Here is a 27,167-nt window from a genome sequence, read left to right as displayed (position 1 = left end):
CAAACTTCAGGTAATTTTCATAATGCAGCTTGAGTGCTCACGAGATGGGAAGGAACTGTATTTGGCTTTTTGCATTATTTCATCCAATCCTTGGAACTGCCCTCTGACACAGATATTAATATCTCTTTTTTTTCCATGAGGAAGCTGAGTCAGACTAACGGAGTTATTTGCCCAAGGATACACAGCTAGTAAGTAGCAGAATAAGAAACCACAGCTCAGTCTGACTCCAGAGTCCACACTTTCCTTTGTACCCTACTAACCCAAACAAAAAAACCCCACAATCACTTTTCCAGTAAGTTTAATATCCTCTCGCCCTCTTCTTCCTTCCCTTTATAAGTCATTTACGACCGCTTCCAAGCGCAGATTGCCCTGCTGGTGACTTTGAGTCTCACCTGCTTTATTTCTCCATGGATGAGGGAATCGAATCCACAGAGCAGTGGTCAAAAGGTATTAAGTAGGAAGAAGAAAGAAGTGAAGCAAAGAACTGAATCATTGGGGCGCCTGGGTGGCGCAGTCGGTTAAGCGTCCGACCTCGGCCAGGTCACGATCTCGCGGTCCGTGAGTTGGAGCCCCGCGTCGGGCTCTGGGCTGATGGCTCGGAGCCTGGAGCCTGTTTCCGATTCTGTGTCTCCCTCTCTCTCTGCCCCTCCCCCGTTCATGCTCTGTCTCTCTCTGTCCCAAGAATGAATAAACGTTGAAAAAAAAAAAAAATTAAAAAAAAAAAAAAAAGAACTGAATCATTAACTCCTAAATAACTGTCAGCTGTAATTCTATGTCGTTTCTTGGTTTCCTTTCTTTTTTTTTTTTTTTTTTTTAATTTTTTTTTTCAACGTTTTATTTTTATTTTTGGGACAGAGAGAGACAGAGCATGAATGGGGGAGGGGCAGAGAGAGAGGGAGACACAGAATCAGAAACAGGCTCCAGGCTCTGAGCCATCAGCCCAGAGCCTGACGCGGGGCTCGAACTCACGGACCGCGAGATCGTGACCTGGCTGAAGTCGGACGCTTCACCGACTGCGCCACCCAGGCGCCCCTCTTGGTTTCCTTTCTAATAAATCTGTTGGCAGAACTCGCGGGTTTTAGGTCAGTGGCGGTAAATGCAGATGAATCATTATAATTCTACCACCATAAGTTCAGTAGAGAGAGAAGTTGTGTCAAGAAGTTGTGGCTTCACAATCAAAACGGTCTCTGAGCCTTTTCAGCATCTGCTGGCTGTGTTGGCATTATCTTTCCCTCATGGGAAGTGCTGGCCTAGGAATTGTCCCAGAGAGTTCTTGGTTCCAGATTTGGAAGCACTGATCAGGCGACCTCCCACGGCAGGCATGTCCGCACATTTATGACACATCATCACGGGTCTCTCCGTCTGAACACTGCCTGGGCCATGGAGCTTGCCACCTCATGGTGCTGCTTCATGTCATCAGAATCTGTGATTGTAGACACATTAGATTTTGCCTGAGGCTGGACATTCACGGAGCCCTCCAAGATCTCCTGTGAGGGGTTTAGGAAGAAAAATTTTTTCAGCACAGTAATCACTTCTGTCTCTGATTAAAAAAAAAAAAAAAAAAAAAGACTAAAATTAGTCCTTGGCTAATGCATCATGACTCCTTTTGGAGTTCCAGTTTCGTAAGGGTAGCTGTATGCTCGCCCTCCTTGCCAGCTTTCCATGGGGGTGGAGGGGTAGGGGGGGTGGTTCTCTCCCTGGCCAAAATTCTGATTGGGATTAGAGGTTGAATATGTGATCTTTCCCTCACCCTTTGCACCTAGTAGCATCCGCTGATATCTCCCTCTTGGATAAAAGGAGAAAGAACATGATTCATTTATTTATTTATTTTTAAAGCTCATTTATTTATTGAGAGAGAGAGAGAGAGAAGGAGCAGGGAGGGGGAGAGAGAGAGGAAAGAATCCCAAGCAGGCTCCATGCTGTCAGTGCAGAGCCCAACACAGGGCTCAATCCCATGAATGTGAGATCATGACCTGAGCCAAAATCAAGAGTCTGATTCTTAACCGACTGAGCCACCCAGGTGCTCCAAGAACATGATTCATTTCAACGGCAAGTGCTTATAACACCAGAGGAATTGGAACAGTGCAGTGACATCCTACGATTGAATACCACAGAAACTTCTTTTACTTTGTTATTTGAATTGATTAATTTTGGTTTTCAAAGGACTCTTTTGAGCTTATGCCATAAAGACTAAGAGGAGGGGCTCTCTCTCTCTCTCTATCTCTCAAAATAAACAACAAAAAAGAAATTTAATGTGAGCAATGTTGAAATCTGATAATCTGTGCAACAACCTACTTGTCTTTATTTTTTTTATTTTTCCATTTTTTAATTTTTTAAATGTTTATATATTTTTGAGAGAGAGAAACAGAGACACAGAGCATTAGCGGAGGAGGGGCAGAGAGAGAGGGAGACACAGAATCTGAAGCAGGCTCCAGGATCTGAAGCTGTCAACACAGAGCTCAGCATGGGGCTTGAACTCATGAACCATGAGATCATGATCTGAGCAGAGATCAGATGCTTAACTGACTGAGCCATCTAGGTGCCCCCAAACTACTTGTTTTTAAAGCCCTAGTTTAATGTCACTATTAGCTAGTTCTGTTCTTTTCATTTCATGGGGGAGTGGTGCAGAAGTCTGATTTTGACTGTAATGGACCCTCTAAAAGGCTGGTTTTTCTCATATGCTTTGGAATTATGGTTTAGAGTGTCATCTTGAGTTTGCCTCTCCATGTTCTTTCTCTGCTACTCACCCTGCCGTATCTAGGGATCTGCTATTTCCTGCTTCTCACCTCTGGGGACCCCGGTTCAGAGCCAAGTGTTGTATTTGCAGTTTGGGGTTTCTGTTCCACATCGATGATCGAATATCCAAGACCCACCAGCAGCCAGCACACATGGGTCAAGTCTGGTGGTGGTCTGCCTCCTGCCACCTCCCAGGATAAGGAGTTTTCAAGCCCTCTTTCATTGTGGTGTGGAGCTCCCCCTCCTTATTTGCTTATTTCCAGCAGTGAGGCCAGCTCAGGTCCCAGCCTTTTCCTGTGGACATTTTTAGCCCCATTTACCCACAGAAATAGGGCTCCTGGACATGTCTGTCTACAGTATCCTTTGCCTTTCTATTTTGTGTTTGAGCGACAGAGATGTTTAATCTTGTGTTTTTTTTTTTTTTTAAATCTCACACCCACACACACCCACACACACACACAGACCCCACCCCCCACATACCCTACATGCTTGTAACTTTGTATATTTTTGCTGTTTGGAGCCAGGAGAGGGCCGCTAACTGCAAACTTACAATACAGACCTAGCTGAAAAACTTGGTTGTCTTAAATTCTCCTTCGTCATCACCAGGGGACATGGAGAATCTCTATACTCCAGCTACACTGGCTTTCTTTCGGTTGCTTGCATTGGCTTTGCCCTTGTCCTTGTTTCTTGAAGTGAATTTGAACTTGTCCTTCCTGTCCCAGAGCCTTCTCACGTAAGATCTCAAGGAGCTAGGCCTTTATGTGTCTTTCATCTAAATGTCTGTTAGAAGAGCTTGCTTCCTTGAAGGACAGAATGATCGAGACCTGGGCGTTAATTGTGATTGGTGTCTTTGCTTTTACATGTGACCTAAGACAGAGTTTACAGCTTGGAACCATAAAAACCCAAGAAGAAGGGTTCTATCATCTTTTAACTTAAATACTAGGTTTTTTGATATTTTTAAAAAAAAATTTTTTTAACGTTTTTTATTTACTTTTGAGACAGGGAGAGACAGAGCATGAATAGGGGAGGGTCAGAGAGAGGGAGACACAGAATCTGAAACAGGCTCCAGGCTGTCAGCGCAGAGCCCGATGCGGGGCTCGAACTCACGGACCGCGAGATCATGACCCGAGCCAAAGTCAGCCGCTTAACTGACTGAGCCACCCAGGCGCCCCTAGGGCTTTTGATATTTTAAATACGGTATGCCTCATTTTGTCAGTATGGAAACAACCTGCAAATATAATCTTACCTAGATAATTTGGGGAGGAAGGTATGTGCGGTGATTAGAACCTGAACTCCCAAGTCTGGGTTCCACCCATTCATTGGTTCTCTGACCTTTAACACTGAAACTTAAGCCTCTGTTTTCTCATCAGTAAAATTGGAATAATAACAGTTCTTTTTGCATAGGATTATTGTGAAGATTGAAACTAAAGCGTTTAGGGGCACCCAGGTGGCTCAGTCAGTTGAGCGTCTGACTTTGGCTCAGGTCATGATCTCGTGATTCGTGGGTTCAAGCCCTGTGTCAGGCTCTGTGCTCATAGCTCAGAAACTAGAGTCTACTTTGGGTTCTGCGTCTCTCTCTCTGCCTCTCTCTCCCCTGCTTGCCCTCTGTCTCTCTCTCAAAAATAAATAAACATTAAAAAATAAATAACTAAAAAAAACTAAGGCATTTAATCCAGGGTCAGACTCAAACTAGGTGCTGAGTTAATATTAACGCTTATTTTTGTTATTATAGTTAAGATTAATTTGAACTTCATTCTTATTTATGAAAAGATAAGTGCTCATAGCAAATAGGTCTGCTTTTTGCCCCAGAAACTTGTACAGGTGTCATACGTGTGCCTACCCATACCTCTTGAGTATACAAAAGCCCACAGAAGTATACGATGTACATATGAATATATATGCTTAAAATAAAAAGTGCCTTCCTTTATACACATCAACAAAATGTTTCTAGAGAAGAATGTAATAGAATATTTAACACAGGGGCTGCATTTGATATCGTCAATACCTGGCATAATCCATACCCAAAACAAGTGAAAAGAGTTGGTGAATTCTTAACGCTATTATTCCATTCTACTGAGGCTTGTCCTTTCTGGGTGTAAATGCTTTTTGTCTCTTCCCATGCCAGCAACTGTCCATTGGTCATAGCTGCTTAGAGCATTGTGTTGAGAAGGATTCTACAGTTGAGTCGGAGTTCAGTGGGAGAGAGTCCCTTGCTGTTAGCTCTGGCTCCCATAGGCAGGGTGAACGGCAGCACAGGTGCCACATTCGTCACCCCCTAGTGACATCAGAGCGTTGAAATCAAGCCATCTCTGCTATAGTCTCTGGATTCTGCTACTTGCAGGAACTTTAGGCAAGTGAAGTTTGCCTCAGTTCTTGTTGCATAAAATGGAGACAAAGGTCTCCTCCTGCTTCCTATGCAGGGTTGTTGTGAGAGAAAACGGAGTGTTTTTACTGACCAAAAAACTGTTGAAACTCTTGGGAGAAAGATCCTCTATAAATTGAAGAAACTCTTACAATCACAGATCATCTCCCTTTGAACCCAGGCCAGCTCCAGAGCCAGAATGGAAATGGTGTTGTTTCCAGAACCCTGATAGTCTGTGGAAGAAGTGGAAGTCTTTGAAGAAGAGCAGAGCATCCTTCAGATATAGTGCCTTTCTTTACCTATATGCTAGGAACCTGTTCTCCTTGAGGAAGTCCCCGGCTGACTGTCGCACTCATACCCTATTTATACAGTGTTCTACGTCAGTCTTTGCTTTGGCATTCCTTCCCTGTCTCGGGCTTTGGTTCAGCTACCCCTTTAGCTAGACTGATCCATGGGAAACTGTTCTGTCCTTTTGAATTTTGTGATTTTTTTCTGGAAAAGAATCTTCATTTATTGCTGTAACACTTTAAAAATAACTTTTATAAAAATAATATATGCTCACTGTAGATCACTGCTGAGGCACATGCAATCTATGTTAAAGTGCAGTACTTTAATTCATTTACTTTTATTTATTTAAATTTTTTTTTTTAATGTTTAGTTCTTTTCTTTTTTTTTTTTTTTCAACGTTTATTTATTTTTTTTGGGACAGAGAGAGACAGAGCATGAACGGGGGAGGGGCAGAGAGAGAGGGAGACACAGAATCGGAAACAGGCTCCAGGCTCTGAGCCATCAGCCCAGAGCCCGATGCGGGGCTCGAACTCACGGACCGCAGGATCGTGATCTGGCTGAAGTCGGACGCTTAACCGACTGCGCCACCCAGGCGCCCCATAATGTTTAGTTATTTTCAAGAGAGAGAAAGACAGAGTGCAAGCAGGGGAGGGGGCAGAGAGAGAGGGAGACAAAGAATCTGAAGCAGGCTCTAGGCTTTGAGCTGTCAGCACAGAGCCTGACGCGGGGCTCAAACTCGTAGACTATGAGGTCATGACCTGTGCCCAAGTTGGACGCTTAACTGAGTGAGCCACCCAGGCGCCCCTAATTCATTTACTTTTAAATGGCTGCTGATAGATCACATAAACTGAAGCCTGAGAATGACTGTTGGTTGTGGAGGTCATTGGTGGCATTGTCTAGTGGGTGAGGTAGGTGTGAAAGGCGGATTAGAGCTCATTCATGACAGAAGAGGAACAGAGAAAGAGGGCACCCCAACTTTACCGGGCCTCCAGACGGGATCTGAGAGAGGCCTTCACACATGTTCTGTGTGGGAACCTCGAGCCTGACGAATGCCAGGCTACCTACCCACTGCCCTTTTCTCTCCCCACGTGGATAACCCTCTTTTGATTGATTCATTGGTTGAAAGAGTGTATAGTTTTCAGAGTCCTGGGTTTCTATTTACACATCTTTTTAGTTCTCACAGCACCCAGCACAAGGCTTTGCACATGGCAGATGCAAATTACTGAATCCCAGCAGCAAATATCCAACCGGGTAGCTTAGAATATATGGCCAGGTATACATAGGGAATGGGAGCAAAGGCCCACAAATTCCTGAGCTCCCCTCCTCCAGTGACATATTGTGAGGATCTTCGAAAATGAACAAAGGCTTCGGCATTGAGTTTTTTTTGCCAAACGATGAAATCCTTACATGCTTTTTATACCCGTGGTCTCTGCACAAGTACTCTATTGGAAAGTATGGAACAGAAGCAAAGATTGTCTTTGTCGAAACTGACCTGTATTCCCACTCACTGGCTCTGCTTTTTGCTAGCTGGGTGACCTTGCCATGTTATATAAAACCTCTGAGTCTCCGTTCTTCAGCTGTGAAATTAGGATCACTGTGCTTACTTTGGAGAACTACATGAAATAATAAATATGAAATACCTAGGCTGGCACATGGTAGACATTAGGTAAGTGTGGATTAATGAATTGAATAAGCATGCAGTTGCTAGGTTGAAAGATGACTGTTTGCAAAGTTCTGTGGATATATTAAGTAGGTTAAGGGATACCTAAGTGGGAGAGAGAATTGCTATTTCCAAACTTGTAAAATATGAGTAATTTCCTCTCGTCTTTTTCCCACTGCCCCCTTACATTTCCTTCCTAGAACTTTCAAAATAACACATTTCAGGAGCCAGACTGAGCTAGATAAAGATGAATGAATAAGTTTTGTCTTTATCGAAAGAGGTCCTGCATGCCCAAGTTTTATTTCTTCGGCCAATATGTATTGAGAAGCTATTATTAAAAGACCCTGGGCAGGGATTTGTGAAGCTACAAAGGACAGGACAGCTGAATAGACCACTATAATTAAGAAATTGCGGGGCGCCTGGGTGGCTCAGTCGGTTAAGCGTCCGACTTCAGCTCAGGTCATGATCTTGCGGTTTGTGAGTTCGAGCCCCGCATCGGGCTCTGTGCTGACAGCTCGGAGCCTGGAGCCTGCTTCGGATTCTGTGTCTCCCTCTCTCTCTGCTCCTCCCCAACTTGTGCTCTGTCTCTCCCTCCATCAAAAATAAATTAAAAACATAAAAAAAAAAAAAAGAAAAAAAAAGAAATTGCCTCTGTCGGGAAGACTGCTTTGTAAAGAGAGCATGCTTCCTTTCTTCTTTATGTGTTGTTAGTATTTGCTGTATAATAAGCTGGAAATCAGAAAGTGAATCCTTTTAAAATACTTGGCAAGGGCTTCACTCATGATTCAAGGGAATTTGAAATGGAGAGAGCCATTACTAGGTAAGTCTCCATACAATTATGCAGTTTGCTCTTGCCACAGTCCTGTCCCTGGGCCAATCTGGGGTGGTGGTGTAGTTCTCCCAGGGTCACCGGGTGAGAGTTTATTTAGGCAGGCTATTAGATTATGCTGTGCTTCAGGGAGCCCAGGCTGTCTGTGTTTGGTGCCAGAACCCATAAGCCAGGGGGCTGAATGGGAGCGGATATGCCAAGGGGTGAAAAGTGAGTTGAAGCTACAATGCTCAGGTGTTTATATTTTCAGCTGTCTGGGCATTGAAAATGCTTAGTCCTACTTCTTCCTTTTAAATAATCATGTCTTTAGAGACGCTGCAATTTGACAGCCGCCTTTTGTAAGTCTCAGCTGTATAAACACCACCAGGAGGGCCAGTCAAGGAGGAGGCATGTGATGATGTCATGATTGTGTCAGTTGTTCTGGGATGGTCACAAAAGGTGACAGGCAACAAGCATGAACTTGCTTGGGAGCTGGATGGCCTGAGTTTAAATCTTGGGCCGTTTATAAACAGTTTGACCTTGGACAAGTTACTTAATCCCTCTGTGCCTTGGTGTCTTATAAGACTGTGCAAACTGCTTCGTTAAAAGAAAGCCTGCATTCAGTAGGTGGTGTGAGTGTCGGATACATAAACCATTCACCTTCCTTCCATAAGCAGGAGGCCCTGGAGCCCTCCAGCAATACCACATGGTGACTGCTTCCCTGCTTCCTCCTTTCAGCTATAAGGTGCAGTCAAATGGCTTGGCTACTTCTGTCTGGGCTGCTCTGAGAGGAAGAGTATTAGCAAGGGACGTTAGAAATGATCAGTTATCTGTTAGCATTTTTACAGTTTGTACTATCCTTTCACACTATCCCTTGGAGTCTCAAAACAACCCAGCGAGATCCATATTATTTTCTACACTTTGGGAAAAAAATATGGCTCAGAGACATTAACCGACTTGTTCATCACACCTCTCCTAAGTGGTAGGGGAGCAGGTAACCATGTATTTGGAGAAAACTGGATGTCTTTAGGTACTAGAAAGCTTCTTTATAAGTTCATTCAAGTTCCAGGTGCCTTATGTACAAATGATTGCTGTTGAAACAAACCTCCATGAGCTAACATCTCTGCGAATGCAGGGATAAGAATAACATCCATGAGGGAAGTGGCCTTAGGATCCCTGAGGTGTCTGTCTAGAGCTGTTTCTTTGTTTTTTTGTGTTTCTGGTGGGCCCAACAGAGAAAAATAATTAGCTATATGTTTCTGTCTTAGTTTTCCAGGTTTTCGTTTTCTGGGCCTTTTATGTCTTACTGCCTACCTTTTGGTCATACCTAAACAAGTCACACTGGATGTGATACACTGAAAGTAGGGAGGGCAAAGATACAAGGCTCAATTCTCATTACATTTCCACTCGAAGTCTTGGAAGGAAAAAACAAACAAACATTTGATTGAAGAAGAGAGAGGGGAAGACGTCAGCTAAAATGACATATTTGAGTTGTTGGGACCTCTTTGTTACTCTCCATGTCTGCAAACAGTAGACCGTCAGCTACATGCCACACTGAAGAGCAGGAGAAATTGAACTCTTGAAACCCTTCTGGAAGTTGCTGACCTGTTTGTGCTGTTATGCAATCCCAGGATGACAAGCTCAGCAAATATCTGCTGGCGGGTTTGAGAAACACTACTTTAGTAGAAACTACATGGGGTGCCTTAAGAAAGTCAATTTATTTATTTATGGTTGGCATCAGCCATAGTGCAGGATACATGGAAGCTGAATGGTAACCCACAGGTTTTTGTTGAGAACGCAGCTTACTGCTATAGGTTCTAGAAGCTATACATGCAGATATGAACTGAATGGACTCAACAGCCCTTTCCTAGGAAGGAGAGAGTCTAAATCTACCTCAGTGATATGGTGATATTAAAATGCTAAAGGCCCAGAAATGACAGCATAAGAAGTAGGACAGAGGCAAAACAGAAGACTTCTCTAGATAATCTGACGTCCTCCTGAAGTCCTCCATTTGCTGACTCCACAATCAAACGCAGTTGTGTCTTCCCTTCGCATCTGTACACAATCCCACAGCGCAACTAAAACCCCCTTCTCTCTGTTCCACACCAGAGGAAGCACATCCCTGGCACAACTCTGGCTTAGCAGTTCCTACTGCCGGGTAGTGGGCTGAATGTTGTCCCCATCTCCTGAATGGTATGTCCAGCCTGTTTCTTGGAACTTGTGAATGTTGCCTTATTTGGCAAGAGAGTCTTGGCAGGTGTAATTAATTTAAGGATCTTGAGATGAGGAGATCATCCTGGATTATCCAGGTTGGCCCTAAATTCAATGACCAGTGTCCTTATATGAAGTACACAGAGGAAAACACAGACACGGAGGAAATGGTGATGTGAACACAGAGTCAGAGATTGGAGTGATGTGGCTACAGGCCAGGGAATGCCAAAAGCCATGAGAAACTGGAAGAGGCAGGTCATGCTATTATGGGCTGCAATGTTTGTGTCTCCCTGCTGGCCCATGCATATGTTGAAGCCTTGACCCTCAACATGATGCTATTGAGAGGTGGGCCTTCAGGAGGTAGTTAGGTGTAGAGGAGGTCATGACGGTAGTGCCTTCCTGAAGGGATTAGTGCCCTTAAAGGAGAGGAAAGACACCAGAGCTCACTCTCACACACGACCACGAGAGCACACAGCCAGAGGGCAGTTGTCTACAAGCCAGAGAAAAGATTCTCACCAGGAATCAAATCTACCAGCACCTTGATCTTGGACTTCCCAGCCTCTACTGAATCTGTGGTGTTTTATCATACCAACCTTAGCTAATACAAACGCAATCTCCCCTGGGGCTCTAGAACCTCTGCCGATACCTCAATTTTGGACTTCTGGCTCTGGAACTGTGAGAGACTAAATTGCTTTTGTGCTAAGCCACCCGGTTGTTAAGACAGCCTCAGAAACCGTGCTCCTCAACCTGTGTCCATTTTCCTTTGATTGCCAGCTCAAGCTCTCCGCCTAAGGTGGGTCTGGCTCGTGTGATTGTGCTCAAGAACTCCTACAGCGTATTTCTTGGAATCTCCCATTCAGCATTTTCAGGTTTTCAGCTTCGTGGTATCTTTTTATTTTTAATATATGCTAACTTCTTAGGGGCCGGCACTGGTTTTACATCTTTTAATCTCCAGTACCTGGTGCTAAGCTTCAGACCTTTGAGTAGAAGACTGCCCTATTAAATAGAAGGTCAGCGATAAACCAGAATATAACTCACTGAACAGCAAAATCTTTCCTTCCTTGAGTCATAAGGCTCTCCAGGATCTTATCCTGTCGCTAGGTTCTCGTTATGAGAACAGTTATTCTTCTACAGACTGAGGGAAAAAATCACTGATGATTTGGATCAGAACAGGAAGAGTTTATTCTGGCGCCTACTCCTATGATTCTAAATTATATGCGCATTAGTTAGCCAAAATGTGTCTCTACTTTGATTGCAAATTTCAATTAGCTCTGAAAAAACAGTTTTGAGCACACTTGTCAGAGAAAACACTGTTATCAGCTAGCGCCACCCAGCAACGAGGTGGGTTTTCTTCAGGAGTTGTGTGCCCTGTAATTGAGGTGCAGAATGTTATGTCTGAATATAGTCTGTGATTCTCTTCAGGCTCAGACACTCTACGATATGCCAAAGACACTATGATTTTTTTTAATGAAAAGGTATAACATATGAAGTATTAAAATGATGCTGGAAGGTATCTAACTCCCCTCCTTTGTGCCTCTGGCCAAGTTCCATTCACCTAGCAATCTGTATGGGAGATTCTCCTGGTCGTCACGTGCACCTGCTCCTGTGTGATGAGTGAGCCCTGGGGCTCCTCCATGAGGCTGTCTGCCACTGAGGCAGGGAGGCAATTCTTAGAAAGGGGCGGTGGGCAGAGCACTAGGTTGGAGTTGGAAGACTGGTCCTGGTCCTCAGAAGTCCTTCACTCATTTTTGTGGCTCTATGCAAACCATTTATCTTAGATTCCTCGTCTCTAAAATGAAAGAGCTGGGTGGGTGACTTCCACTTTCCAACTTGGAGGTTTAGAAGAACTGTTCCATGACTCTATGAGGGAACACAAATCATTACTTCTGCACCCTGAAAAAGAAAACGCAAAAGAGACTCTTGAGTCCCTTGAGTAGACAGAGTCTTTCTGTCCTCACTGGCTAACATGCGTGCCTATTCAGTGCAGGAACGTGCTGCCAGAGATAGACCGATTCTGCCAGAGGTAGCAGCGCTGGGGGCGAGGGGCCGGAGTGGCAGGGCAGTAGGTGGCCTTGGATGGACTCTAATGTACTGTAGGTGATCTTATCCAGGGTGGACATTGAACAGAGAGGTTCTGCGTGTGGTCTGCAGCCCACAAATGGGGTCTATCACTTAATAGTTTGTAATGTTGGGTAGACTGCTTTGGAGCTTCATTTTCTTTAAAAAAATTTTTTTTAATATTTATTTATTTTTCAGATAGAAAGAGTGTGAATGGGGGAGGGCAGAGAGAGAGGGAGACCCAGAATCCGAAGAAGACTCCAGGCTTTGAGCTGTCCGCACAGAGCCCGATGTGGGACTTGAACTCACGAACCACAAGATCATGACCTGAGCCGAAGTCAGGTGCTTAACTGACTGAACCACCCAGGCGCCCCTTCATTTTCCTTATTTGTAAAATAAGAGTCATAATACCTCCATTATAAAGTCATTGGGGGCACATAGAAGATTCTCAACAAGTAGTAGTTGTTATTTGTATTACTATCATCACTACTACAGTGACGATAAATTGCCTCACTCTTTTGGTGGGCTGCACGGCCAGAGCACAGTGACATTTATGGGTTGGGTGTCTCCATCTTTAATGGTCACTGTAGCTCTCAAGAGGCCCTCATTGACAGAGCAGAGCATTACAGAGAAAAGAGTGCACAGAAGATGCTGTCCAGAGTCTTGAATGGCTTACATACAATTAGGGGGATATTTAACAGATATTAATAACCCACAAATCTACTTGAAGATCCTAAAAAAACTACCAGTGTAATTGCAGCCGTAACTGCTGAGTGCTCAACAGGGTGGAAATAATATTTATATATACATTAAAGGTTTTTATTAATACTATTTTAATTATAAATCCATCAGTGGTTACCACAGATGGATTTTTTCTCTTATTTGGACCTCAGGTGGAGTCAGCAACAGAGCTGACAGCTCACATGTTTTTTTTCTCTGCCTTGTCCATGTCATCTGCTGCCAATGACCTTCCTTTTCTTTCCCTTACCTTCTGTGCTGTCTCAAAAGGTCACCCCCAAGACTGAGTGCATACGCTCCATTATCTAAGAAATCAAGGCATCAGTGTTTTGGTCTGTGACTACCCAAGTAATTAAGACTTAACACATTCGGGAGACTGAAGTCATCTGGGTGTTCCTCACCTGCCCAGGTGTGGGTTGGTGAGCTGTGTCTCTGGGGGTGAAAGGAGAGGAAAGACATGGCCATTGGCAGGTCATGACTCTATTCCCTGCGTAGCCTTCTGAGTCTGAGTGGGCTCTTCCCTGCTCAGCCTTCCCTTTTTCTTCAGCCTTCTCACTTAGATCCTAAGATCAGGGATTATACCTGAGGTTACTAGTTAGAAGCGAATGCTACTGGTTTTTTATTTGCTTTTAGTAGGCTTTATCAGTCAATCTTTTTATTTTATTTCATTTCTATTGTATATTTATTATGGTAAGAACACTTAACAAGAGATCTACTATCTTAATAAGTTTTTACACGCACAAGACAATATTGTTAACTGTTGGCATAGTGTTGTACAGCCGATTTTTAGAACTTTCATTCTGAATAACTGAGGCTTGGTACCCATTTTATATGACATGAGTTTGTAATACAAGATTAGAAGGGATTTTATGGCTCATTTATTCTGACCTCCTTCCTGGTCTAGGAATCCTTCTGTAGTCCCTCTGCCAGCCTCTGATGGAGGTCTCCAGTGATTAGGGAACTGGATCTTTCATAGAGCTGCCCGTGTCACTTTTGTTATTGTTCATAGTGCTAATTATTAGATATCGGATGATCTGTCCTTGATGCAGAGGTGGGATCCGGGGCCTTATAGTTCTCACCCCATTAGTCCTGGTTTGGCCCTCATAGCCTATCAAGTGAAACCCCAATTCTTCAAGACAGCCTGGGCTCCTAGAGCATGGCTACTCTAAGTGGCCTGTGGTCCAGCTGCAGGGGCCTCACCTGTGCTGGTGTAGAAGCTCAGAACTCGCCCCAGACCTACTGACGTGACATCTGCATTTTGACAAGATCTTCAGTGATTGGTATGCATGTTACACTTTGAGAAGCACTGCATTAGATCATCCCACCCCAACTAATTCTTTTTAAAAAAATTTTTTTTAAATGTTTATTTATTTTTGAGAGCGAGCGAGTGAGAGAGAGAGAGTGAGCAAGCGAGAGCATGAGCAGGGAAGGGCAGAGAGAGGGAGACACAGAATCCGAAGCAGGCTCCAGGCTCCAAGCTGTTAGCACAGAGCCCGTGCGGGGCTCGAACTCACAAACCGCAAGATCATGACCTGAGCTGAAGTCGGGACACTTAACCGAATGAGTTGGATCCTTAACCCAGGCAACCCTAATTTGTTCTTTTAATTGCTATTGTTATCAGGCTTGCTGGTGCTCAAAAATTTTTAGTTGAGGAAGAAACAGTTGGACAAGAAGTAACAACCCCAACTCACAGCGATTGAAATATAAGTACAGAATTGATCTGGCATCAGTTAAAGCTGTCATTATATTAACTGGAAATCTATTGACAGGTATTTCCATACGTTCACAGTACAATCCTAAAAGATGATATTGATGATCCCAAGGCTTCACAAAATCAGAAATGCCCTTAGAGTCAGAGTCCTTAAAGACATGTGAAATTATGCTCCATATGATTTAATGCTGGGTACTGCTTTGTGAATTTTAAAAACCGGATAAGCAGATTAAATAAATAATCAGAACAGCCTACTTCCCAGTCATGCCAGATAGAGAGAGGCAGCCACCAAACTTCCTTCCGCAGCAGTCTTCAGCTGCAGGAAGAATGGAAGTTTTAAGGCATTTTCTATTTCTGACATCACTACAAGGACAGCGCAGAGAATCCAGCCCTTGAAAGTTTCAGAGGAGACGTCCACTGTGGAGACAGCTGTGCTGTGGGGAGGGGTGGCGGGGGAGGGGGAGCGCTTTCAACTCGTGCAGTCAGCAATATGGAAATGAACTGTGCCAGCGCGTGAGCATGGATGAATGCTTAGCTGCCTTTCCAGCCACAAAGCAGCTTTCTATATTTGGCACTTTTTTGACATTCAGTAAAAGAGACTGAATTTAATGCCGGACGACAGTGCCAGACTGTCTTCAGTTAAACTGAAGCAAAAACCTTAAGAAGCCGCGCCCCCCCCCCCCCCCAGACCCTGTCACATTTCTCTACCTTGTATTCTTGGTGAGCTTTTAGCCTGACACCCCCAGGGCGGGAGATCGGCTCAGCTGTGTTGGGCTAAGTCAGCAGGACCTTGATCTTCGGAGGCCCAAGTACACCCTGTGCTGCATTCAGCTCAAGGTACATATCCTACTCCTGGTCACCAGGTGTGCGGAGCACAAACAGCTTCAGGACACCTGGTCCCTTTAGTGCAGAGAAGCCGGCATCTTGGCTTTTTTTCTGCCCTGAGTACCCGCTCACCCCATTCCAGCACACATGATTAAAATCCCTCACCCTGAGGGCTCTGTTGGCCCCTTTTCATACCCGCCTTGTTCTTCAGACTCATTCAATCAATGGCTCATTTATTCAGGACCCCTATGTCCCCAGTAGTGAGATCTCTACAAAGAGGACCCTGTCCCTGTCCTCACAGAACCCACATTCTTCTGGCTCAAAGAGAGACTCATTTGAGATTTGCGTAAGTGCTGAGGAGGGAGAGAATTTGTGCCCTAAGGAGAAGGTTTGGGGCAAGTGAGAATTTGCAGGCTAAGAAGGAGATGGCAAAGACGTTCGAAATATAAAATATGCAAAAAGAATTGGCTGAGTTAAAATGTACAGGCTGATTTCCTGCCCCAGTTTGGTGGGACTATAGGATAGGAAACGTGGTAGCTCTAAGCAGGACCCCAGAACTTGCTTGTCTTCTATCCATAGGGCAAAGCTTCCTAACCTCTTCAAATTGCTTCAGGATCTTGGCCACTGCTTGGCATTTACTCTGGTACATCATCAGAATTTATATATTTAAATTATAGCAGAATATGCAATATATTATAAAACGTAGCAGAATGGTTAAAAATGTAGGTTCTGAAATCAGGTGGCTTTACTACTTGGTAGCTTTATAGCATTGGGGAAGTTATGTGATGCTCTCTTCCTCATTCCAAAAATTTCTGAAAGTTTCCACGTTCCAAAAATAAGGATACTAATCCAACCTCACAGGCTCGTTCAAGGATTAAGTGCAATAATATAAGTATATTACCTGGCAGATAGTACATGCTTAATATATTTAGTTATCGTGTTTCATTTATTTGTTCAACATATTGATTCATATCTATTGTGCCCTATTAGTAGTGAAAAAGATAGAAAAGGTTCTTGCTTTCATGGAGCTAGAAAGTGTTCTCCAGTTATTTTATGTTATTATTGTTTATATTGTTGTATTTATGTGTTGTGTTAGTAGACCCATTTGATAGTATTTCCGGGGGCACTACCCTTTTGTGTTTTAAATGGCAGGCTATAGGGGCGCCTGGGTGGCTCAGTCGGCTGAGCATCCGACTTCAGCTCAGGTCATGATCTCGCAGTCTGTGAGTTCAAGCCCCGCATCAGGCTCTGTGCTGACGGCTCAGAGCCTGGAGCCTGCTTTGGATTCTGTGTCTCCCTCTCTCTCTGCCCCTCCCCCACTCATGCTTTGTCTCTCTCTGTGTCAAAAATAAACAATAAAAAAAATTTTAATGGCAGGCTATATTAAAGTGTGGATGCAACTTAATTCTTCCTTGTTAACCAACTACCTAGTACTGTTTACTTGGCTTGAGAACTTAATCCATTTCCTGGTTTGAAACCCCAACAATTAATAAGCCCAGGAGAATTCTTTTATTTATGCATATTTAGTTCATTGCTGGGGTTTTAAAGAGCAAGTTGAAAAGATGGTCAGGGAGAAACCATTTCAGAAACTTTTATCCTTGGGGATAAAAGTGGAAAAAAAATGATGAATTAATTAAACCCTGAGTTATCTGGTAGCAGACAGTAATATTGCTACTGTATTTACAGGAGTATACGATTGATGTGTTTTGGATAATGTAGGAAACTTTCAGAAACTGAGCTAAAATTTTGAAGCGTTTGCATAGGTAGAAAAGATCAAGAGAAGATTCTGGGAGGCTGGAACAACATAAATGTACCACAGAAGTGGAAACGAAGACAAGGGTTACATTATATTCATTTTTATATTGGATGGAGGGTAGGGCATAATGGAGCCCCATAAATGATTATAGAAGTGGAGAGCCTTGGGAAACCATGTTGGGTGAGGGCCTGGGTCAGGGTGGTGCCTAGGGAACAGAAGGGACGCAGAAGAGACACAGAAGGTAAACATTTTGAGGATAAAACCAATTGTACTTATTTATGAGAGATTAACTAAGCCCTCTCATTTGCAAAGCAATTTCACTATGCCATGTCCTGGCCTGGCGTTTCTTCTCATAGAATTTGTGTCAGGTTTAACAGTGGTTCTTAATTCCACCAAAACAATGTCCCCTTATTATGACCATTATTTTAATAACCCCTTTGCTCCCCTCAAATGAAATTTATTATTAAATTATGTTATTAATTTATTAACATCTGCACACATAATTTTGAAAATATTAATATAATGCTTTATTATAATATAAAGGAAAGCTCAAAGTGGTTCATACTAAAATATTTATTTTAAGGTGTGGAAGCCCCCATGTGATTATACCAGAAGATATAATGATGTGGTCAGATATACATGTATATAAAATGTGGCAGCTACTGATGCAGACCCATACAGGTGTGTTGTGCTAATAACTTAAATACCACAAGTGGCATCGCCTTCAGTGACACAATTCTCCAAAATGGCGTGTGATGCTTGTTAAAGTCTCAAACAGAAGGAAATATAGTCTTCCCTCAGTTATCTGGTAGTTGCATCACCAAGAATTCTAAGTGTATAAAAACCATGCAGAAATACTTTGGTATGGATGTGAGACAGAGTCAAGTTCTGTGCTCAAGTAATTATAAACTGGTTTCACCAACAAAAATGTCCACTGGCACTTTGGAAAGTCTTGAGTGGGACAGCTTTTTCATTGTCTAAAAGACTGAGGCATTGTGGGACATTTACCATTCCTGGATCTCGGCCATTAAACCAGAGATACCATGATAACTAAAAGTGCCCCCATGATTCCAGCAGCCGCAGAGGGGAGAGTATTGTCCTCCCCACCCCCGCCCGCTGAGAAGGCTGGCTGCATGTTGGCTCTCAGGTTTCAGCATGACTCAAGGACAGTGACAACAGGGAAGCTGGGAGGGGAGGAGTTGGATGGCAAGCCCAGAAAAGGAGTTGGCTACAGAGCTTTCTTCCTCAGTCAAGAAGAGTCTTCACTTTCTTAAATACTTTAAATCTGGCTTTTCCAACCTGGTAAGAGTTTTAAGTTCTGAGCCCAGGTAGAAATAAAGTGAGGAAAAAAGATGATACTTGGTTTAGAATAAATGCAAACCCTCTCTGGCTTATTTACTTTAAATGCCAACAAATGCAGTATAATTCCCTGCCCTCCACGTTGGCTCATTGGCAGGAATGTATTATGTCTGAAGAATTTAGGAGAGATCTAGTTCTAACATGAATCCTTGAAACATTTTTGAAATTTAATTCTTGTTTTTCTTTCAACTACAGATATGATCTCATTCCGTTTTTTTTTTTTTTTTCAGTTTTGTAAAGTGTGCAATAAACGTCTAATCCCTCTCGGCATTTGCATTCTGCACAACTGAATGTGTTGAGCAGATGCGCGTGATTGTCTAGTATTATCACTGCATGTTGCCTTCTGCTTGGGTATCTTAAAACAAATCGAAAGGACCTAGTCCCCCTTAGAGTACTTTCCAAAAGGTTTTGAGCCATAGATTTTCATTTCACGATGATAACGCACACATACACCCTCTTTCACAAATATGAATGTGCTGTATTTAATTTGTAAATAGTCATTTGGCCCAAAGATACTGGGCACATTTCAAATGCATACCAATATTTGATATTCCAAGAACATAAATCTGTGTGCAGTGTTATTCCAAGACCAAGTTTACTTATTTGCTGATCAGAAGCATATTATTCACAGGACAGCAGGTCAGGCATTGTGAAGAAATCAGAAGTGAACCAGACATTTGACACCCTTTAGGAGTCTGTTGTCTAGTAGGGATGATAAAATTTCACATATACTATCATAAGTAAGCACTGAACCATTGGAAAAGTAAGATGGAATGCTGATGGAGTTTCTAGGATGAAATACTACTTTCCTTTGAAGAAGGCTTCCTAAAGGACGTAGAATTTTTAACTTAACCTTAAAAATTCATTAACATTTTTAAATTTTGAGGAATGGCTTTTTAAGCTGAAATACATGTGAACAGAAGTTGTGTGTGTGTGTGTGTGCACCTGCACGTGTGTGCATGTGGCTTCTCAAAACTTAATAATATGAATTCTCCATTTATTGTCTGGATATAACTGACCTTGAATAATTGGTAATGCTATAAAGAAATCTCATTTGACATCACTACCTTTCTGAAAAAGTCCTCTAATTTAAGAACTAAAGATAAGCTTTGCTTTTTTCCATTGAAGAATTCCCTTTTACAACTCCAGATCTTGGGATGCCACTACCACATTTCAAAAGTCTGGAATGTACCTTTAACTGTACCTTTTAACTGTAAAGTGCAATCAGATATAAGGCAGATCTGCCAGGATTGTTATATAAAGAGTTCACTGGCTAAAATAGAGGAGTGTTCCTGTTATCAGGTGTTTCCCACGTGTTGAACTTGACAATACAGAAAATGAGCCAGAGCACCCAGGACCCCCTGTGGTTCCCGTGCCCTCCCATTAGACTGTTCCCTGAGACTTGAATCATAATACTTCTGCTGCCTGGTTCCGGTCCAGACTTACTGTCGCATCCCCTGATTCCTCTGGCCTCTACCTGTAATCCTTGCCTACAGTCTGGAGATTTGATGAAGAGCAAGTTAGTCAACATGAAATCTTGGCCAAAAGAACAGGTTTGTTTCTTGAAGAGAGATATTTGCACCCCACGTTCATTACAGCTTTATTCACAGTAGCCAAAACAAGGAAACAACCTAAGTGTCCATCAGTGGATGAATGGATTAAAAAAAATGAGTTACACAAGCAAGAGGGGAATATCATTCAGCCGTTAAAACAAAGGAATTCCTGCCCTTTGCAAAAATATGGGTGGACATTGAGGGCATAATGCTAAGTGAAATAAGTCAGAGAAAGACAAATACTGTGTGTTGCCACTTATATATAGAATCTAAGAAAGCCAAACTCTTGGAAAGAGAGAGTAGAATGGTCTCTCAATGGCGGTGGGAAGGGGTGGGACTGGGAAAATGCTAGTCAAATGGTGCAGACTCCTGGCCCTAAGACGAATAAATCCTGGGGGATCTAATGTACAGTATGGTGGCTGTAATGAACGATGCCATATTATATACTTAAAAGTTAAGAAAGTAGATCTGGAATGTTACCACCGCTCCACCCCCCCCAAATGTGGTAGTGATGGGGAGGATGGAGGTGTATCAATTCATCACATTGTATCCTTTCAACTTACGTGTGTTATAGGCCAGTAATATCTGAGAAAAGCTGGAGGGTTTGGGGAAGGACATGTTCGTCCAAACTTATTTATCCTGTGTTGGAAATGTTTCTGTCTGATCTGGGTGGTAGTTACTGATGGTAGAGGTGTTGAAGGTCATCAGGCTGTACTCTTAAGATCTGTATATTTCATGTATGCTAATCCATTAGTAAAATAAAAATCCATTATCTCAGCTTCTAAAGTATTGTCAATTTTGGTCTATCTTGGTAGTTTTGCAATAGTTTGTGCATTTTTAAGCATTTAAAAATAAATTTTCAGAATCTTTAGTGTTTTTCTTTAGTGTTTCCCTTTTAAATCCTTTTTCAGTCAATTAGTTGACACAACCTAGATAGCCAACAACAGAAGATTGGTTGTAATAACTGTTTGTATCTCTTCAAAATTACAAACAGCTCAGTAGAGCAAAAATTGCCCTCCCCCCAAAAGTTTTTGAAACAAAAGAAGGGTGTGGAGGACATTTCTGGGAACAAAGGATAAAAATGCTTGTTTCATAAACACCTTTTTGATGCTTTACAATTTCCAATATTTAAATATCTGGAATTTGAAGAGATTAGCTTGCAACTGAATCATCATTTCGACCAAATTGTTGTGTTTACCAACTTGCATTCCATCTCATACTTTTCAGCCAGTTCTTAAGCCAGTTTCCTCATATTCCCACCTGACTTATGTAGCTTTTGGTTAAAATTCAGACTGAAGTCTCGTGGCGAGTAAACAGTAAATGTGTGATGTCAAATGTAACCAAAATAGAATTTAGAGTAAAAGCTTTACCAGTAGCTGTGTTCAAGCACCAAAAGAGAGAGAAACATTCCCTTCTAGGCAATGTTTTTTTTTTTGAAAAAAAAAAAATCAAATTTGATGCCATTAAATTACAGTGTTAAATCCATGAAGTCTAGGACCTGTATGAAAATTAAATTTTAACTTATTCTCCCCAACAAACCCAGCCAAGCTCACCGTCTTGGATGGATTTCCCACTAGGACACAGTGCTTCTGAACATGGTTATTATTTTTAAAGGTAGCCATTTAAACACGAGCCGTTTTATTGGAACAGGACAGCTGGGAGGTGGTGGAAGGGCTGAGAGGAGAGATGAGTTACACCCAGGAGCCGCCCATGCAGAAAGGATTCTTGCTGAAAAAGAGGAAATGGCCCTTGAAAGGCTGGCACAAGGTAAGACATTGGCCTTGACATTACCTTTATTTGCTCCCACATTGCCCTCATCAGTACTTAGGTGCTGTACTTAGTCGATTCTCAGGCCCTTGCCTTTAATTTGAAGTTGAAAATTGGGACCCAGGGAAGGATGGATCTTTAAATGGAACATCTTAGTGAATTTTACTTTCTTCCCCACAGAGATTTTTCTATCTGGACAAAGGAATCTTGAAATATGCCAAGAGCCAAACCGATGTAAGTCTTCTTATTAATCAAATATGTTATAAAAGTACTCTGCAGGGCTAATTGTTGTCACCCCATGGATGAAATCATACACATTTGGGGATGGCCTTTTTCTGAACTGGAAACCATAGGGAGGAAATGTTCTTTCACATGGACCAGAGGTGTGTGCTCCACGGTGTCCCGGCCCTGGGTTTTGGGTGGGCTCAGTTTGCCCACCAAGTGAAGGGTGAAGGTGTCCTCTCCACACCTAACTGCACATCCAGGGGTCTTTTCTGGTCTTAGGTTTGGGCTGAGGGGTTGTCTGGGTGGGAAAACATGTTTTCCCCCTGAGATAACCGGAGCAAAACATACAACAAGTATCACTCCCACTCTTACAGTGACCAAGAGGGTTTGGTGGAGCAGGCCCTTGATGAAGGTGATGTGAATTTCCCTGTTGTGTTAACACTAGGCAGACAGCCCCCGAGGGCTGGAATGACTGTTGGTCCTGCCCCTTGTGCGGGTCCTTCTCTCACCCAGCACTTCTCTCTCCTTTCTCACTTCCCTTAACTCCTCGAGTTCTTGTCTTGTAGGGTTGCTTGTAGAAAATTTGTAGAAAATGCCTCACCCACAGTGGCCTGTCTTAGCTTTCTGCCTTTACTCCTCTTTTTAAATCACTTCCAAATGAATTTAGATACTAGAAACTAATTCTGTGGAAGGCAGTACAGCTAACTGGTGAATCCATTGCTGTGGGAGTCAGTCACTTACTTTCTCGCTTTCTCACTCACTGGCTGTGCAAGCCACTTGTTACCGAACCCCTCAGAGACTAAAACGGATCATGCATGTGCAGCACTTAATTCAGTACTGGTTCACACCAGATGCTTGATAAGTCATAGTTATTATACTTATATTAGTGGATGTTGAAAGTGAGGCTAGAGGAAAGGAACATCAGGGATGTTACTACTGTTTTTAACACCACAAACCTCAAGTGGCCCTCTCCGCGTCTCGGCAGATAGAGAGAGAGAAGCTTCATGGCTGCATTGACGTTGGGCTCTCAGTGATGTCTGTGAAGAAGTCATCAAAATGCATAGATCTGGATACCGAAGAGCACATCTACCATCTGAAGGTGAGATTGCTTCCCAGATGCTACCTCCTACTGCACAGTTTCTTTGTGTTGCAAAGGGATGTCAGTTATAGTACTGTTGGTGATGGCTTTTGAATGTTTCAAATGATCCAACCAACGTGTAGAAGATCTTCACTGTGAGAGCATTTTTAACAGATGCTATTGATCTTAAATGGGACGGTTCTTCATTGTGCAGGACTGTCTCTCACACTGCCAAAGGTTTAGCATCTTTGTCCCCTATCCCCTAGGTATCCCCCCCACATACATACCATGATTGTGACAACAATCAATAATAAAAAAAATCTTCATGTTTCCAAATAACCCCTCCTTCCCCCAGATTGTACCTACTTTAGCGAAGAACCGTTTACCAAAGGTTAATGTACATTCCCTGAAACACCATATTGAATATTTAGTCTTACCACTTCAGCTAATTAAAATTCTCATTCTACAGCGGATGTCAGGAACTTTTCTCCTTGCGTATGGGCTTCCAGGTAGGACCTCTGAAAGCTGCTTAACTACCATCTTCTGCCCTGTCCCCTACAGCTGGTGTAGATGGTTCTAAGCATGATATAAGAGCTTCTGAACCAGATCTGGACCTGGCTACTTACTAGCTGTTGGCCTTTGGCACATTTTATAATCCCTGAAAGTCTCCGTTTCCTCACCACCCTTCCCCAGAATGGGAATTATTATAGTGCCCATGTAGAAAAGGCTGCATGTAGGAAACTTGGCATAATGCCCAGCCTTCAGTAAGCTCAATAGGTTTAGTTTTTGTGTATAATTATTAGGTGGTACCCGAATGTTAGGAATTAATTGAGAAGATATTAAGACTCTTTTGTTACTTGTGCAAATTACTTGGAATATTGGGAATTAGAGCTGGGGGATGGAAAAATGAAAGCATGAGATGATGAGTTCCACGTCTTAAGATGCCCCATACTCTTCCCATAGCATATATGTGGTGCTTATGCCAACATATGCATAAGACAGGTGCTTGATTGACTGCACAGGATGGTCAAATCTATACTGTTTCCTAGCCTTAGCCCCTAGTTACTTGTGTAAAGGAGGGTTTCTCACCCTTGACACTACTGACATCATGGACTGGAGAAGGTTTTGCTGTGGGGCCTGTCCTGTGTATTATAGGATGTTGAGGGGCATCTTTGGCCTCTACCCACTAGATATTGGTAACAAGCCCCATTCAATTATAACAGCCAGAAAAAGTCTCCCATTGCCAAATGTTCCTTGGTTGAGAATGACTGAAAAAAAAAAATTAAGAAAGAATATCCCACTCACCCCCTGTTCCAAAGATCATTCTCCTCTAGAATAGTTTCAGTTTCTCCACATACTTCCAGTGACTCTTACTACTGTTATGACATGGTCAGGAATTAAGAGGTTCTTGTTCATCCACTTATTCTAGTTAACAGAATAAAAGTAATGATTAATTCCTAATTTTTAAAGAACCAGAGTGCCTTAAAATAACATTGAATACTGATATCATGATAAATACAGTTTAATATTTCTCTGTGTTGATTCACTTTAAGTTCTGTTCGTATTTCTTGTTCATTTGTTTGACCATCAGCTGTGAGTGTTAGTGTGGATATGTGTGGTCATCTGAGGGTCCTCCTTAATAGCCTCAGAGTCTGGCAGTTTTTTTTTTTTTTTTTTTTAGTTTTTTTTTTTTTTTTTAAACGTTTATTTGTTTTTGAGACAGAGAGAGACAGAGCATGAACAGGGGAGGGGCAGAGAGAGAGGGAGACACAGAATCTGAAACAGGCTCCAGGCTCTGAGCAGTCAGCACAGAGCCCGACGCGGGGCTCGAACCCACGGAGACCGCGAGATCATGACCTGAGCCGAAGTCAGACGCTCAACCGACCGAGCCACCCAGGTGCCCCGAGTCGGGCAGTTTTTAAATGGTGGCCATCCAGTCCCATTCTGTTATTTTTATAGATGAAGAGTCTGGGCGGCTGAGAGGTTAAGTGGGTGTCTCCCTACAGCCCTATAACTACTTGTGAGTTTGGAACAGAACCCTGAACAGTTATTTAATAAAGTACTTTTATTCTGCCTCATTTAACCAATAAAAAATGAGTCAAGATGTATACTTTGGGTGCCGATTTTTTAAGGGCCTCTAAGAGCAGATCAGTGCAAAGGATGACAGAAGATTCCTGTAAAATTCCTGCTGTAACCACATCTGGGAAATGAAATACATTTTGAGAACATAATTTAAGGGGAGACAAAAAGATCTAAGTCTGTTTTGCTTTTTCTTATAAATGATCTATTCAGTAAGCACCTGGAGGGGTTTTAAGTCTTGTATGTACTTCTAATCAACACAATAAACCTAAGGGCCGTACCATTTCCTAAATGAGTGATGGCTGCTGACATTTATTTCCACATCCTTGCTCTCAGCAGTAGCATTAGTGACGATTTTAACAGATTGACCTGGATTTTTCTTTTTGGAAGTTAACCTACCATGCATCCTTTTGGGTGATTTTTAAGTTGCCACTTCATGAGTCTCTGTTCTAATATATAGATATTTATCATTTTTCATTTTGAAAATATTAATATACCCTTATACACACAAAGCATTAACTACTAAGAAATATCTACTGTATAGGTGCTTGTTACATTCTGTTTAGTGCTTTTATGAAATACTTTATAATAAAAGTTGCTAGTTATAAACATTATTCTTCGTGGGAAGTAAACTTTGATAGATACTCATTTATGGAGAAAATGGCTAAATGTTTGTGTAGGTGTGTTTGAAAAATCTCGGAAATCACCAATAATACTTTTCCAGATTTTTTTTTCTATTTCCAAGGACAGAAGAAATGTGTTTCAAAATAACCTTCGCATTCCTGAACAATGTATTCTTTGTCAGAGAAGGTTAACAAGTTAAATATTTTAGGAGGAATCTACAAATTTGCTCCAGTTCAGAGAAGATTGATTTGAAAAGTCTGAATTATAAAAGTGCTAGTGTCTTCAGTAAGAATACGAGGAGTGGGGACATGTGAACTTGGAAATGCTTTAAGAGACAGATAAATATGAATTCTAGTTGATTTGTTTAATATAAGTAGTAATGTTTTGCTTTTGTAATAATAGCATAACAATTGGGCCCTTTCGTTGAAAGCCTAAGTGAAGGTTTTGATCATTTTTATTCTCCATTTCCTCCTCAAACTTGCTCCTATAAATCACGTAAATATAAACTAAATCAACAAACTGATATTTCTACATTTCTACGTGTGCCAACATGAAAACAGAGGGTGTCTCAATTTGATGAATAATTGCTTCTTTGAGTGAGTGACGCTCTTGTTTCCCTCTTTCAATTTAATATCATTTAGGTAAAGTCAGAAGAAATCTTTGATGAGTGGGTATCTAAACTCCGCCACCACAGAATGTATCGTCAGAATGAAATCGCCATGTTTCCACATGACGTTAATCACTATTTCCAAGGATCCACGGTCACAGACTCTGCGTCTGGTGTCTTAGACTCCATTTCAAGTAGGAAGGTAATTTAAAGGAAGGGAGTGGTTTTGTGTGGGGGTGTCCCAAATGGGGGGCTCTGACTAAAGGAAGAACAGCTTGTGGGGAGAAATCTGTTTGTCCAGTTGGTTAGACTCAGGGTCTGAGGAGTATCCGTTATCTCTGGGACAGTAACTGAAGAATAGCACATAAGGAGGGATTTAATAGTCCTTATTCTTCCAGATTTCCCTTGACCATTTTGACTTTGGTTTTCTTATCTGCTTGTAAAATGCAGTAAGTATGTTTATAGCCGTACAGGATTACAAAATTTCCCAACATTTATGCTATTATTTTGTCATGATTATCATTTGAGAGAAGAAGAAATTAAGGACCACAGTCCAAGGCACGACAGCATGGTTTGGCCAGACTGAGGTGACAGCCAGAGCTTAAAGTCTCTAGTGGAGCGCTTTGTGGAAGCTTCTTCCCCATTACAGGCAGATGGCTTCCATTAGCGACTAGCTTACTTTGTCGTCCTTTACCCTAAAGTGTTCTCACTGGGCTCTGTTT

At 42.3% G+C, this 27,167-nt stretch overlaps 1 protein-coding gene across 8 annotated transcripts in view; it reads left to right on the top strand.

Moving 5' to 3' along the window:
- Positions 1 to 27,167, top strand: part of OSBPL3 (oxysterol binding protein like 3) — a 178,505-nt gene that overhangs the window by 87,484 nt on the left and 63,854 nt on the right. For all 8 annotated transcript variants that reach the window (XM_045495111.1, XM_045495108.1, XM_045495110.1 and 5 more), the window contains 4 exons: positions 21,716 to 21,832; positions 22,013 to 22,066; positions 23,043 to 23,156; positions 26,480 to 26,647. In XM_045495111.1, the coding sequence (XP_045351067.1) occupies positions 21,716 to 21,832; positions 22,013 to 22,066; positions 23,043 to 23,156; positions 26,480 to 26,647 (453 nt within the window). The remainder of the gene's footprint in view (positions 1 to 21,715; positions 21,833 to 22,012; positions 22,067 to 23,042; positions 23,157 to 26,479; positions 26,648 to 27,167) is intronic.

Source organism: Leopardus geoffroyi, chromosome A2 (assembly GCF_018350155.1).
Source record: "Leopardus geoffroyi isolate Oge1 chromosome A2, O.geoffroyi_Oge1_pat1.0, whole genome shotgun sequence".
Classification (NCBI taxonomy): domain Eukaryota; kingdom Metazoa; phylum Chordata; class Mammalia; order Carnivora; family Felidae; genus Leopardus; species Leopardus geoffroyi.
This window is presented reverse-complemented; position numbering and strand designations above follow the sequence as displayed.